This window comes from Aquarana catesbeiana, linkage group LG01, assembly GCF_042186555.1.
Source record: "Aquarana catesbeiana isolate 2022-GZ linkage group LG01, ASM4218655v1, whole genome shotgun sequence".
NCBI lineage: Eukaryota > Metazoa > Chordata > Amphibia > Anura > Ranidae > Aquarana > Aquarana catesbeiana.
Genome location: NC_133324.1, coordinates 683,823,818 through 683,838,748, shown reverse-complemented (window position 1 = coordinate 683,838,748; position 14,931 = coordinate 683,823,818). Strand labels below are relative to the sequence as shown.

General features: G+C 39.5%; 1 protein-coding gene across 4 annotated transcripts in view; it reads left to right on the top strand.

The window, feature by feature from the left end:
* Positions 1-14,931, top strand: part of PDE5A (phosphodiesterase 5A) — a 267,395-nt gene that overhangs the window by 188,587 nt on the left and 63,877 nt on the right. For all 4 annotated transcript variants that reach the window (XM_073603315.1, XM_073603298.1, XM_073603307.1 and 1 more), the window contains exon 8: positions 240-348. In XM_073603315.1, the coding sequence (XP_073459416.1) occupies positions 240-348 (109 nt within the window). The remainder of the gene's footprint in view (positions 1-239; positions 349-14,931) is intronic.

Here is a 14,931-nt window from a genome sequence, read left to right as displayed (position 1 = left end):
AGCATGTTGCCTGACTGAGTAATTGTCATTCAAAATGTGAGAGCGCTGAAAGCTGAAAATTGGTCTCGTTAGGAAGTGGGTTTAAGTGCTCAGTGGTTAAATAACACAATAGCTGTTGTGTAGAAGATGTGTGGGTAGGTTGTATTCTCCAGTTTTTACTGGGATTTTTTTTACTAACGTGTATGCACAATATTTATTTGTCTTTTTCAGCTAACTTTGATTTGATTTTTATAATACAGGGAATATGCTGTAAACCAAATAAATTACATGTATGCCCAGTACGTGGCAAATACAATGGAACCACTGAACATACCCAACGTGTGCAAAGACAAGAGGTTTTGTTGGACAGTAAGTTAATTATATTTTGCTTGTTTAAAAAAAGTGTCTGGTGGCATTATTTTGGTTACGTTTTTGTGACATATATGTTGTCTTTCTGTAATTAAAGAAATTACAGATACAAAGCAGATAAAAATTGTTTCAGGTGTAAGAACAATCAAAAATTAAGGTTTTGTTTTAGACTGACACGGGCTTTTTATAACCTTTAGGCACTAAGTGGAGAGATCCATCACTTAGATTGCAGTTCCACCACAACCGTACTTGTAATTTCTCTACTCTCTGGTTTGGCTTTAAAATAAATACTGCAGTAATACGATAATGCCATTTTCTCCATTTATTAATGCTGGAAGTGTAGGAGTGGGGGGCTTAGATTTCAGAGGGGAGCTTATATGCATGGGGGTGGTTCTTTCTCTAGCACCCTTGTTGTGAGTGAATTTATGCTTTCATCTTTTACAATTTTGTTTCCATTTGAACTAAGGATTAAATGTAATCCTCTAAAATAAAGGGAGATTGGAAAACTCATGTTATAGTTTACAGTCACACATACAATAATATCTAACTCCAAAAACAAAAATTTAATATATTGCAGCTTACCAGTTCTTGGCTGCGATGGTTGCAATATTCCTTTATTTTTTCTTGGTGATACTGCCAGTAACACATTTCCTGTTATAGGGTGACATATCTAACTTGTCATACTGTATCAATGTTGGAGCAGCCTTGTTACACTAGGATGCTCCCCTGATTTGAACAACAAACATATCCTCCATTACATAGTGGGTAGGTGTTTTGTAGTTTACAGAAGATATCTAGCAACACTGATTATATTGTTTGAGGCTTCAGTTCAATGCACAGGAAGTTAGGACACTGGAATTCTGCTAGTATCAACAGTTATTTTTATTATTTTTAATATTTTTTCATTTGCTGAAAATGTAATTAGCCTGAAAAAGGAAAACAAATGAGGCCACCATATCTAAGGACAAATAAACAGCAAAATATTACATTTACGTTATATTTAGATATACTTTAAAGCAGAACTATGGGAAAAATACATACAGTAACTCACAAAAGTGAGTACACCCCTCACATTTTTGTAAATATTTTATTATATATTTTCATGTGACAGCACTGAAGAAATTACACTTTGCTACAATGTAAAGTGAATGTACAGCTTGTATAACAGTATAAATTTGCTGTCCCCTCAAAATAACTTAACACACAGCCATTAATGTCTAAACCCCTGGCAACAAAAGTGAGTACACCCCTAAGTGAAAATGTCCAAATTGGGCCCAAAGTGTCAATATTTTGTGTGGCCACCATTTTTTCCAGCACTGCCTCTTGGGCATGGAGTTCACCAGAGCTTCACAGGTTGCCACTCGAGTCTTCTTCCACTCCTCCATGACGACATCACAGAGCTGGTGGATGTTAGCGACCTTGCACTCCTCCACCTCCTGTTTGAGGATGCCCCACAGATGCTCAATAGGGTTTAGGTCTGGAGACATGCTTGCCCAGTCCATCAGTATACCCTCAGCTTCTTTAGCAAGGCAGTGGTCGTCTTCGATGTGTGTTTGGGGTCGTTATCATGTTGGAATACTGCTCTGTGGCCCAGTCTCCGAAGGGAGGGGATCATGCTCTGCTTCAGTATGTCACAGTACATGTTGGCATTCATTGTTCCCTCAATGAACTGTAGCTCCCCCAGTGCTGGCAGCACTCATGCAGCCCCATACCATGACACTCCCACCTCCATGCTTGACTGTAGGCAAGACACACCTGTCTTTGTACTCCTCACCTGGTTGCCACCACACACGCTTGACACCATCTGAACCAAATAAGTTTATCTTGTTCTCATCAGACCACAGGACATGGTTCCATAAATCCATGTTCCTAGTCTGCTTGTCTTCAGCAAACTGTTTGCGGGCTTTCTTGTGCATCATCATTTTACCTATTGAATCGTCCAATGGATCCAATAATTTTCCACTTCCTGTAATACAATGACAACTTTGTTTGTTCTGTAGTGAAACCACACAGCAGCATTGTTACCCTGTAGACAGGGTAGACTTTGATGGACATGTAGTTTAAAGGATCTTCAGGAATTACAGCAGTTTTAAAAATATACTGGATTATATGGGGTTAAGTCCAGCGAGGGGTATGCCACCCTGTGGACTTGTTTCTTTTATTAACCATTTGCATTTTTACTGAGTGTCAGGAGTATAGCTATCACTATATTACCAGCGCTCTGACATAAGAGGTGTGCTCTGCTACACAGTAGCCGCTATGCCTACCCCTCCCTCAAGCTGTCCATTCACAGACTATTTCATATTTTGTAAATGGGTTCGCATAATACAAAGCCTTCCTTGATTCAGCAAGAGGAGAGGAGGGGAATGCAAATGACTCTGCAGCTGTTGTATCAGAGACATGAAAATCCATCAGTGGAGTGCCAGATGTATTCGATAAGTGTACTCCTGGCAGTAAAAATGTAAATAGTAAATTAAAGAAATACTATAAGTTCAGGAGGTGGCCTATACCTTGTTGAACTTAACTTCTTATAAGCCAGCAGATTTTTTTAAGTGCTGCTATTCCTGGAGTTCCACATTGAGTAAGTGATGAAAAAACAGCTTCTTTTTCTTTTGGAAAAAAATGTTTAACCCAGATGAATAAAGGCTGACTTTTATAAGCTCCCCTGCCTGTGTTATAGTTTTTTCCCAACCCCTTGTAACTGACACATTTACTAGACAGCTTCCTATAGGTAAATGTGAAGAAAAACTGAAATAAAGACATGTAACAAAAAGGAATATATATATTGACTGTTATCATTACGGGTAATAAACACATACAGTATAATTTCCAGAACATTGTATTTTGTGCTGTAGTGGTCCTTTACATATTTGATGAGGTTGTTTCAGTTATTGCCCATATTTAGATCTGAGAACCAATACATTTGTTTCCCAGTTTTTATTAATTCGCAAGCCTTGTAAGCTCTTTGCAATTATGTCATTGCAAAAGACTTCCTGTCTTGTAAATTCCCTAAATTGACTGTGCTAGGAATATAGTACTTTCTCAGAGTTAATGTATTTGTTTAGAGAGCATCCAGATTATTTAAAAGCTTAGTCTTTTGTGAATTGTGTCTTTTAGACTAACCATTCTAAAACTTTACTTCCATCCTTCACATATAACTCTGCCTTATCTATACAAACGCTTCTTAGTTAATATTGAAAATGTATTTGGTACAGCTGTACTTTTTTAATACATTCATTTTTGACCTACTTGATATTACTTAGAGCGTATGTGTACACAAATTCTTTTTTGTTTTGGATTTAGTAGGGACCAGTTAAAACAACGTTTAGTTTATGTTTTGCTGTCCTCTTTTGAGATTCCTATTCACATCCTGTTCTGGAGAAGCAACAGGAAGTGGGAGAACATCTCTACAAAGTAAAGCTAGCCATAGATGGCAGGAACCAGACAAATTTTCGATTCACCTATGGTCTGCCTGGTTGTACTGACGTTGACCTGTTGAGCAATGTCAGTACAACCAGCCTGTCTATTTTTTTTTCGTGCAATCACTGCTGGCGGCTGATCATTGTATTATGACAGTGGGGAAACCTCCCACTGTCAGTATACAATAATGCAGTGGGAGGAATCCTATCAACACTGACTGTGTTAATGGGGGAATCAAGCTTGAAAGAAAGAAAATTGCCAAAGCATAATTCCTCGCTTAGTTATTATAACGGTTAACACTTTGGATTTCCCTTCATTTTCTGTCATGATGACAATGGTCAGACACAGAAAGCTGTAAAAACTCTATTCAAAACTTAAAAAAAAAAAAGTTTTTTGGCTATACATATACTTGAAGGGCATTCTGCTCCTCCAGAGGCATTTCTACCTTAGCGACAAAAGATACATGAAGGGGATGATTTTTTCCTGTGTCTTGAGTCAAGAAGAATCTTGGTTTTTACCTCCTGGCCTCCAGTTTATGTTTCAAGGGTTATAAGTCAGTCACGCTCAGTATTAGTGTACTGCTTTTCCAATCTTGTTAGTGTCTGGTACAGCCTAATTGGGAATTATGTGAGTTTTAGCCTCTCACCAACCTTCCAAACTATTCATCAAAACCATGCCTACTACTAGTAAAGTGACACCAAACAATTTCCGTATTCTTGAAAAATAATCTATACACATCCAATACTTAATGGCCCTAAAATCAATTTTTTATAAAATAATTTCTTACTGTGTTTTTCTGCCTCCTTGTAACATCCTCAATGAGATTCTGAATCTCTCCTTTTTTCCCTCACTTCTGTTTCTTTAGAACGAGCAGTGCACGTTAGTTTTAGTCATGCGCACCACTCTATACACACTACGAATCCTATAGTCCATGGTCCCTAGTCCATTTGGGAGTGAACAAGAAAGGTTGGCTACGTTCCTACATACAGTGGGACCATGGAGAATGAATGTAGCCATCCTTTAAGAGGAAGTCAGATTAGGGCACCAAAAAGTTATTTGGAGATGTGGAGAACAATAGAAGGAACTTTTTGGACTTAAGAATACATACTTGTAAAGATTTTTTTTTAAATCAGAGTTTAGTTGTCACTAAATTCTACCCCTCCAGTTTTAGAAAATTGAAACTAGTACGCAAAAGTATTTACAGTTAGGGGGATGTGGAAGGCAGATCATTGTACTGCACAAACACTATACTGTATGACTAGTATGTTCATGGCTATAGCATTGTAGCTTTGTAGCACACAGTCTGCTAATGGTTACTTTAATAAAAGCAAAAGGATCCTTTTTTTTTTAATTAACAAGGTTTTAAGGTCTGTGGAATTTAAAGATAATGGGTTTTTCTGTATTTTTATTTTAAATATGTAACTAAACCTATGGCCATAAAATGGAATTTTCCCTTTGTAAGTTTTGTTAAAAGAAATCAAATGTTTCTTCTTCTTTAACGCAAATGTCAAGAATTTATTACAAATATCAGGAAAGTGGTTTGCTTCACTTGGAAAACTGCACAGCACAGGGCGCACATTAATTTATAAAATCATCATTCATTCAGGCTTTTTTAATTAGAAAAATGTCTCTCATTTTATCTTGGGCGTTTGATGTTTGTAGTTTATATGGTATTTATAAAACCTACTAGCTAATTGTGGAAAGAGTTTGAGTCATTTTGCTTACTCTGCAACAAACTTTTCCCTCTTGGTACCCTATATGCATAAAATATTACTGGTCTCTTGAGATCAGTTGTACACAATTAATCCCATGCAAAGAGATCATCCTTGTCTTAAAGCCAAACAGCATTACAAATTAAACATGGATGGTCAGGTTTAGGTATGTATAATTGTAACGACATACAACAATTTTCCATTCTGCTAATATTAAAACATTTGGTTTGGCTGGGGAGCAGACGGCTCAATCAGTTATGCAAGCTGAACAAATATTTATACCCCCCAGACACCCTACTTAGAATAGGATGGAAGTTTCCTTTGTCATGTCAGCAATGATGTTCTCTCAAGATTCCCTATTTACAATGAATAAAGAAAAGTCATTATTAGCTTGGGCCAGGCTGATGGGGTGGAAAGTTACAGAGAGTTGAACCATGATTTCAGAATCATACTTTGTGGGTTAGTGAACAGCTACAGCATGGGGAATTGTTAGTACACAGCACTGGTTTCAGCTGTAATATGTTATGGGTAGTAAATCATAGCAATCAAACAGATTATAATAAGCATAGAGCTATCTTAAAGAAAATCTATGGTCACAGCATACACTTTCATTTAATAATATCAGCATTTTAATAACAATACAAATAATAGTTCATTTTTTACAATCCAATATAAGCCTACCTGAAAAAAATCTCCTTTCATGTTGTAAGTGCTGCATGTCTGCTGGCCATCTCTTTCCACAACTTCCCGGATTCCCTGCATGCTTTGCAGCTTCTCCTCTGCTGTTTACGTTCCATTCCTAAGGACTACATTACCCGTGGTATCTTGCTGCCTGCAAGAAGACATTCCTTTATTGACCTCCTGAAACTCCTCCTTTCAGCACCTCTGTAGTTCAGAAGGCAGGCTTTATGAAATGTGTGCCACATCAGTGACTATAAATAATTGAAATTCAATGTGAAAATGGATATATGATTTCAATTTTGACTATAAATACATTTTAATGAATAGTTAGTGCTTATGAACAGGGCCAGCCAAGTGATTTATTTGGAAAGCTCAGTGACTATGTTCAAAATACATGCAAGTTATTATAATCCCAAAAATAGAGATATAGTCTGATTGGTTTGGAAAATTAATATTTTACTGCACACAGCAATTTATGCAGACCTTATATTATTTCATAAGTAAAGAAATATCAGTGTGGAGCTTAAACAAGCAGTTAAAATCTCTCATAAAGTTTAAAAATAAATTGATTCAAATGACAATATAGGTATCTGAATTTGTGTTCACTTATGCCCTAAGGAATATCTTCTTGGAAGGGAACCCTGGAGCCCCATAATTCAGACCTTTTTGCAAATATCAACTTTTTCCCTCTTGGTTGATAAGGCTGCTGATCACCTCAGTTGACTCACAGCAAGGTGAAGTGAGCAGGAGTGATGGGCCAGCCCAGGGTATGAAAAAACAGCATGCTTCCCTGTGCAGCACTGCTGGTCAGCAATTTCGATTGCACTATTAGGCCCTCCCACATCCCTGGCCACCATCAACTTTACATGTCAAACTTTTGCAAAATGGATAAACATCCGGTAGAAATGTGAAGTGAAATAGGTAAAACCTTTATAACCTGTTTCCTTATAGTATCTCTGTACTGGTATGACCTATAGCTTCATCCACTTCATCCAGCCACTTCAGGCTGATGGACTTTAAAGGCTTGGTTGCCCTGGATGACACTATGCTTGGTAATTTACAGACTTTGGGGCATTTGCTCTATACTGTGTTTTCTATAGGAGAGTTTTTATTAGTTTCCATATTCTACCTGTAAATAACTGTATCCATTTCTAAACCTGGGAGGGTGGATAATATTTGAATTAATTTATTTTCTGACCCGAGGGAGGGGACGGATGTGGGTGTCGATCAGGTGCCGATGCTGAGCCCGGGAAGCCTGTGAGACCCCCTCCCTGTGATGCAGGCCTAGACAGAGGCCGCCTTCCCTACCTCCACGATCCCCCTGGCCCCAGCTCCCATGCACCCTCACACGTCATAGACGCAGCAGAGACACTGTAGCTGGTATTGCAGCGGAGACAAGTGGAGAGCTCTTGGAGAGCTCAGAGCTCCTGGCCTGCGGGAGTGAGCGAGACGAACCAAGAGCTGGCTGTAGACGGTCTGATGTGTCTGGGGAAGCCAGCGCTGTGAAGGCTGGTCACCGAGACACAGAGTGGCAAGCACGCACACGCACACTCGCAGCGATGAAGAGCAGTGGGGCAGAGGATAAACGGATTGCAAGGCTTTCAGAGATGGGAACCCTGTAAGCATCTGTCAGTGTAAGGGTAAGTGAGCTACAAGACGAGCAGCAAGCAGCAACCCTCCTCTATACAGCGGATCCACTGAACGGCAAGTAAACAGTTCATTAATGCTGAAGGAGTGATTTTTGTGTAATATGCAGAGAAGAGAAAGACTTCTGCAGAATATGCTTTGATGTAAGTTTACTGATTGTTGAGCTTTTATGAACTGGCACACATACTGCCTGTGGTACATGAACAATAAGAACTACACCTAGATTTCACACTACTAACAGATATTAATAACTAGACGGGAGAACAAGCTGTGGAAATAGGATGGAGTGGGGGCATGTAAAGCTGAAATAGGGGAGGAGAGAGGAAGGAAAGAAAAGAAAAAAGAGGGGTGCGATTGGAGGATACTGGCGGGAATTGCGGCATTAGTTGCAGGTGTTTATCCAAGTCACAGCAGTCGCATAATTGCACAGCTTTACATGGTGGATAAAAAGCTTGAATTTCCACTCCTACAAGTTTATGGTTAAACACAACTAAATGACTAAATACTAACTACCCAAAAATTCATCTTTATCATATCAGAATACCTAATACTTGATTAAGATAAGGCTACATTGACAAGGAAAGGGAATTAAAAAGAAGAGATACCCCCCCCCCATTGCCTACCCAGGACTGCTTATATAACAAAGGGGTAAAGAAGGAATGAGGGATAACATAATGAAAGGGGCTGCTGCCAACCCGCCTAGATTAAGTGCCAGCCCGGGAACCATCAGAAAATATATGGTACAGGAGGGCGCCAAAGAAACCCCCGAGAGTTCATCAAAGACGGACCTGAGAAGACAGTTGGTCGAGGTAGATATCTATACCGTAAGCAGCGAGAGATTAGAGGAAGAAACAGCAATGGAACCCAAACAAAAAAAACAGCTACCAACAAAGGGTGAAATGGCGGAAATGTTTGCGAGGTTGGAAACATCCATAAAAGGGGAAATAGCAGCTCTTCATGAAGATGTGAACCATATACTAAAAAGGTTTGAAGATGTGGAAACAAGGCTGGATTTGCAGGGGGACGAGATGAAAAGGCTAAAGAACCAGATAGAGGAGATGCAGAAGCAACAGAGGACTATAATGTATAAAATAGAGGACCAAGAGAACCGGAACAGAAGGAAAAATCTCTGGATCAGAGGAATACCAGAGATTCAGGGAGGAAAAGAGGACCTACAGGAAAAAATGGACAAAATCTTTGGCCATATGATAAGTACATCTGAGGCAAGCCGTAAAATAAAGTTTGAAAGAATTCATAGGATCAGGAAACCTGCAGAAATAGCAGGGGATATCCCAAGAGACGTCATTGCAAGATTCCACAACTACCAAGACAAAGAACAGATAAAAGCATGTCTGAAAAATAACCAACCAGCGAAATTTGGAGAAACTAAGAAACTAAGAAGAACTCTGAAACCTCTTTTTGACCTGCTTAAACTGCATAATGTCCAATACTCATGGGGCTTCCCAGCCTGCCTAATCGGACACAAATAAGGTCGATCGGCCACTCGATACTAGATTTCTGGAAGATACACCAAAATTTTGCAACCACTGAGACGTGCCAATAATAGAGATACCGGGCTGGTGGGAAAGAACAGAAAATAAAGCAAATACAGAGGAACAACAAGCTTGGCATCCAGTCTATAAAGCAAAACGATCAGAAGCGAAGAAGAAATAAAGCTCCAAAGAAACAGAAAATAAGATACTGACTATAACTGTACCGGAAAATGATTCCATGAGGGGTGCTGGGTTCGGGAGGAGGTGGGTAGAGTGGGGGGAGGGCGGCAGGGAGGGAGGTGGATGGGCACGGGAGCCCCTAAATCTTATGGGGAAGTATCGGAACCAGCGGCGACCACCCCAAGCTCAACCTCTAGGGAGTCCACCGAGGGGCCAGGAGGAGTAGGCGAGGCCACGGTTCACTGAGCTATGGGGAGGCCTATTACCCCCAATTGGGAGGATGGGGGGGCTTTGGGGAGGGGAGGGGGGTAGGGGCGGGGTGGAAAATGGAGGGATAGGTGGGAGGGAGGTTAGAGAGGATTCTCATTGGGGGAAGAAGAATATCAATCCACACAGATCCCTACTCCTATGGCTGGCTCAACATAAAAAAGGCATACGGATAATTGATGTCTAGCCTAAAATGTGTTTCATACAATGTACGTGGCTTAAATTCCCCTATTAAGACTGCTAATATAACGGGCGAACTAAAACATCTTAAAGCAGAGCTGGTACTGCTGCAGGAGACACATTTTTTCTTGGGAAAATGCCATAAAATTTTCTCAAAAGACTTCCCAATATGGTTCTATGGAGACTCTCCTGTCAGTCGAGCAAAAGGAGTTGCTATAGGGTTTGCCAGGGGGATAAGGTTCGATTTGGAAGAGAGAAAGTCTGATCCTGAAGGACGATATTTATTTCTTAGAGGAAAACTAAATGGAACTGAATGCTCCTTGGCAAACATATACCACCCTAACAAAAATCCAAATCGATACCTGTTGGGGGTCTTGGCGGAGAATTTATGGCATTTAAGAAAGGGGGGCCATAATGGCAGGCGATTTTAATTTTTGTTTAGAACCAAGTAGAGATAATACGTCACATGCACGGGAGACAGGAATGGTATGGATGAATAAAGTGAAAAAGAAATTACATCAGTGTCAATTGGTTGACGTGTGGAGGACGCAACACGTCAATGTAAGGGATTACACATTCCATGGGACATATTCTAGATTAGATTTTTGTTCTGGTGGAACATAGACTACTGGAGGCAGTGACTAGCACAAACATTGGAATAATTACCTTTTCTGATCATGCGCCTGTCAGTCTACAATTGAAAATTGGGGAAATTCAAATAAAGAGAAATATATGGAAGTTAAACGAAGGACTATTACACGACAAAGAAATAGAAAAGCGAATAAAGGAAGAACTAGAAATTTACTTCAAAATAAATGAAGTAGGGGACACATCAGAAGCCATAGTTTGGGAGGCCCACAAAGCTTACATCAGGGGTATTTTAATCAAGGCGGAGTTAGAGAAAAAAAAAAAGGACTAAGCTATTAGAAACAGCTATGGGCGGCACAGTGGTGCAGTGGTAGCACTCTCGCCTAGCAGTAAGAAGGGTCACTGGTTCGAATCCCAACCACGACACTACCTGCTTGGAGTTTGCATGTTCTCCCTGTGCCTGCGTGGGTTTCCTCCGGGTACTCCGGTTTCCTCCCACACTCCAAAGACATGCTGGTAGGTTAATTGGATCCTGTCTAAATTGTCCCTAGTATGTATGAATGTGAGTTAGGGACCTTAGATTGTAAGCCCCTTGAGGGTAGGGACTGATGTGAATGTACAATGTATATGTAAAGTGCTGCGTAAATTGACGGCGCTATATAAGTACCTGAAATAAATAAAAATAAAATAAATAAATAACAGCAGCACAAGGTAACTGGGGATGAGGAGGTATTATTAAAACTATACTGTAAAAGGGAGGCCATGAGAAACCTAGTAGAACAAGAAACACGCTCCGCATACAATTTAATTAAGAAAGAAAGGTACTTAGGCAGGAATAAACCAGGGAAATTTTTGGCGAAGGTACTAAAAAAAAAGAAAACAATTATATCGAGAAAATAAATACAAGGACAGGGGAAATGAGATATACAACCAGAGAAATTGCCAAGATTTTCCAAGACTATTATGGGGGCTATATGCAAATAATAAAAAAGCTGCAATAGAAGAAGCTGAAAAAAAACAGGAGAAAATAAAAGCTTTCTTAAAAGACATGGGATTAAATAAAATAGCAGGAAATAAACGGTGCGAGCTAGAATCCCCAATAACAGAAGAAGAAATTTAAAAAATGTTAAAAGAAACACCAACTGGTAAAAGCCCTGGGCCTGATGGCCTGCCAATTTTATATTATAAAAAATTTCAGGACCTATTAATCACCAAAATGTGCTCCTATATGAACGGGATTGGGGTTGATTGGGAGATGAGGAAGGAGGCGCTGGAAGCCAATATAACAATCATCTTAAAAGAAGGTAAAGATAATGCACTTTCCTCTAGTTATAGGCCCATATCACTCTTAAACACGGATACGAAACTATTTGCAAAAATTCTAGCTGGAAGAATGAAAAACATAACGAATGAGATAATACACCCAGATCAAGTTGGGTTTATATCCGGTAGAGAGGGGAGGGATAATGGCATCAGAACACTTTTGGCAGTTCAGAAAATCAAAGACAGTGGAGCTCCAGGACTACTCCTGTCAATAGATGCTGAAAAAGCCTTTGACAGGGTAGACTGGGGCTTCATGCTGAGCACGTTAGGGATGATAGGACTTGGGGAAAATATGACCAGATGGATAAAGGCCTTATATGTCCGACCCACAGCGAGGGTCAAGGTAAATGGAACATTTTCAGAACCATTTGAAATGTTCAACGGCACAAGACAGGGGTGTCCCCTGTCCCCTTTATTGTTTGTCCTTGCGCTCGAACCCTTTTTAGAAAAGATAAGGCAGAACCCGGACATCAGAGGGATTAAAGTTGGAGAAGAAACCCATAAACTAGCAGCTTTTGCAGATGACATATTATTTTATATTACCTGTCCTAGAGTTACCCTCCCAAATTTGATTTTAGCCCTAAAAGAATATGGGGAAGTTTCTAATTTCAAGATAAATCTGGCTAAATCTGAAACATTAGAAATCAATAAAGGTAAAATAGGCGAATATACGTATCAAAGGGACTTCCCATTCGTGTGGGGGAAAAAAGAACTTAAGTGCCTCCGAGTCAAGATAACTACATCGAAAGAGACATTATACCAGGCTAATTATGTCCCACTCCTTAATGAGACAAAAGACGAGTTGAATAGAATTACAAGAGCACAGTTATCATGGGGGGAAGAATTAATATATATAAGATGGCAATTCTACCCAAAATGTTATATAAGATACAAATGATCCCAATCCCACTCCCACAGGCCTATCTTAGAACAATGCATACTATGTTTTTAAGGTTTATTTGGAGAGGGCAAAAATCACGTATAAGTTTTACACAGTTAAGTAAAGATAAAGCGAAGGATGGGGTGGGGGGCACCTGATATTAGGAATTATTACGAGGCAATCGTACTATCAAGAAAAGTAGAATGGAAAAACAATAAGGAAAAGCATTGGGTTAAAATGGAAAACACAATTAGCAATGTCACATTGGGAAAAATAATATGGATACCATCACAATTTAGGAAACTCGGCACAGATACACATGATATCACTAGACATGCACTAAAAACTTGGGATATTTTGCACAAAAGGGAGAAATGGGAGTATAATTCACCCTTAATCCCACTGAAGGATATAGATTATTTCACACCAGGGATCGAAAAATTGTCAGGGAAATGGATTTTACAGGATGATGTACAACTTAAGGATGTTATGGTACAGGGTAAGATTTGCACATATCAGGAATTAAAAATCAAAGGTGAACTGATGGTTATTGATATATGGCGGTACAACCAACTGAACCATTTCATTAAAACACTCCCACAACCCATTAGATCAGCCAAAAACCTACGGCCCTTGGAGAAAATTTGTGTGGATAAAACAGGGAAGAGGGTGATTTCTAAGATCTATAGAGTGTTAATAGAAACAAAGGGTTCGGAGGTACCGCCATTCATCAAGAAGTGGGAGAAGGAATTAGATATTCAGCTTAAAGAGTCAGAAATGTGGCAAATACTGAGGAGGAATAACTCCACATCGGTTAACTATAAGATGTTGGAATTAAACTATAAATGTCTGGCGAGATGGTAAATCACCCCTGACAGAGCTCTTAGGTATCAGAACAATACTTTGCTGTTTTGTTGGAGGGGATGCAAAGAAATTGGGACGATGGCGCACATTTGGTGGCAATGCCCGGAAATTAAAAAATACTGGGGGGAGATTAGGCAAATCACCAGTGAAATAACTAACATCGAAGTCCCAGACGACCCATGGGTGTGCTTATTTCATAGGATCAGATTGCCTACAAAGAAATACCTGAGAACGTTGCTACCACAGCTCTTGAACGCGGCCAAAAGCCTAATACCTAGATACTGGCAAAAAAAGGGAGACCCACGTTGCAGAACTGGTTCAATAAAACGAACAAAATCCAAAGCTAGAATACCTAAGGTTCAGCGAAGAGTTGGGAATGGAATAATTCGAAGAGAAATGGAGGAAATGGGCAGAATTCAAGTGCTCAATGAGGTGTGCCGAGGTAATGGGAATATAAAATAAAAAGGAGAGGAGGCCCCAAAGTAGTTAAACACTTAGACGTTAGACAAGTGAAGGTTAATGGTTGAGTCCAGAACCGGTAGGAGTAGGGAGTGAGGAGTAGACAGATAGGATAAGAGTGGAAGGGGGGTGTGCTTGGAAAGGGAGGGGAGGTGGGAGTAGGGGGAAAATAGGGGAAAATATTCTTTTTTTTTATGTGTTGGAATGATTTGTAACAACCATTACGATATACAACTCAGATCAAAGCAATAAGGGGAAAAAAAAAAAAAACGTTAAAAAAATGCCACAATGATGTGAAGACGAGTAGGGACGAGTAGGAACTGCAAAGTTGAAATAAGTCTCTCGGAAAAAGTTAAAAATTTCACTGAAGTGGCAATTAAATAAAAAAAAAAAAAAAATTTCTGACCCAGACAACCTGAATACTGTTCTGTCAGTGCCAGCAATGCTTTAAAGTTGAACTTTTCTGCCAGTTAGTGACAGAATGGATAGCATTTATAAACATTACAAATTACAAAAAGCTGGTAAACTTTCCTACAAGGTTTGTCTTTCATTACGTGTTTAATATTTTCTGTCCATTCTCAGTAAAATAGAGCTTGTAAACTGGGATCTTTGCATTTCCAGCATCCTTTGTGTAAACTGCATAACATTTAAAGCCTAAGTCCAAATTGACTTTTACTTTAAATAGTGAGTTTTGGCCAGCTATACCCAAAGAAACTATTTAAAGTGGAAGTAAACATGGAGTTGGGCTTTATTCATGGAGACTATCGGACACTGCTGCCACAGTGGATTACTAATACCGAAGTTCTGTGTCAACCGTTCAGTCGCTTTTCGTTTTTTTTTCTTTCCATAAAGATAATCCATTTTTTTATGGCTGTCTATGTCCCCATTG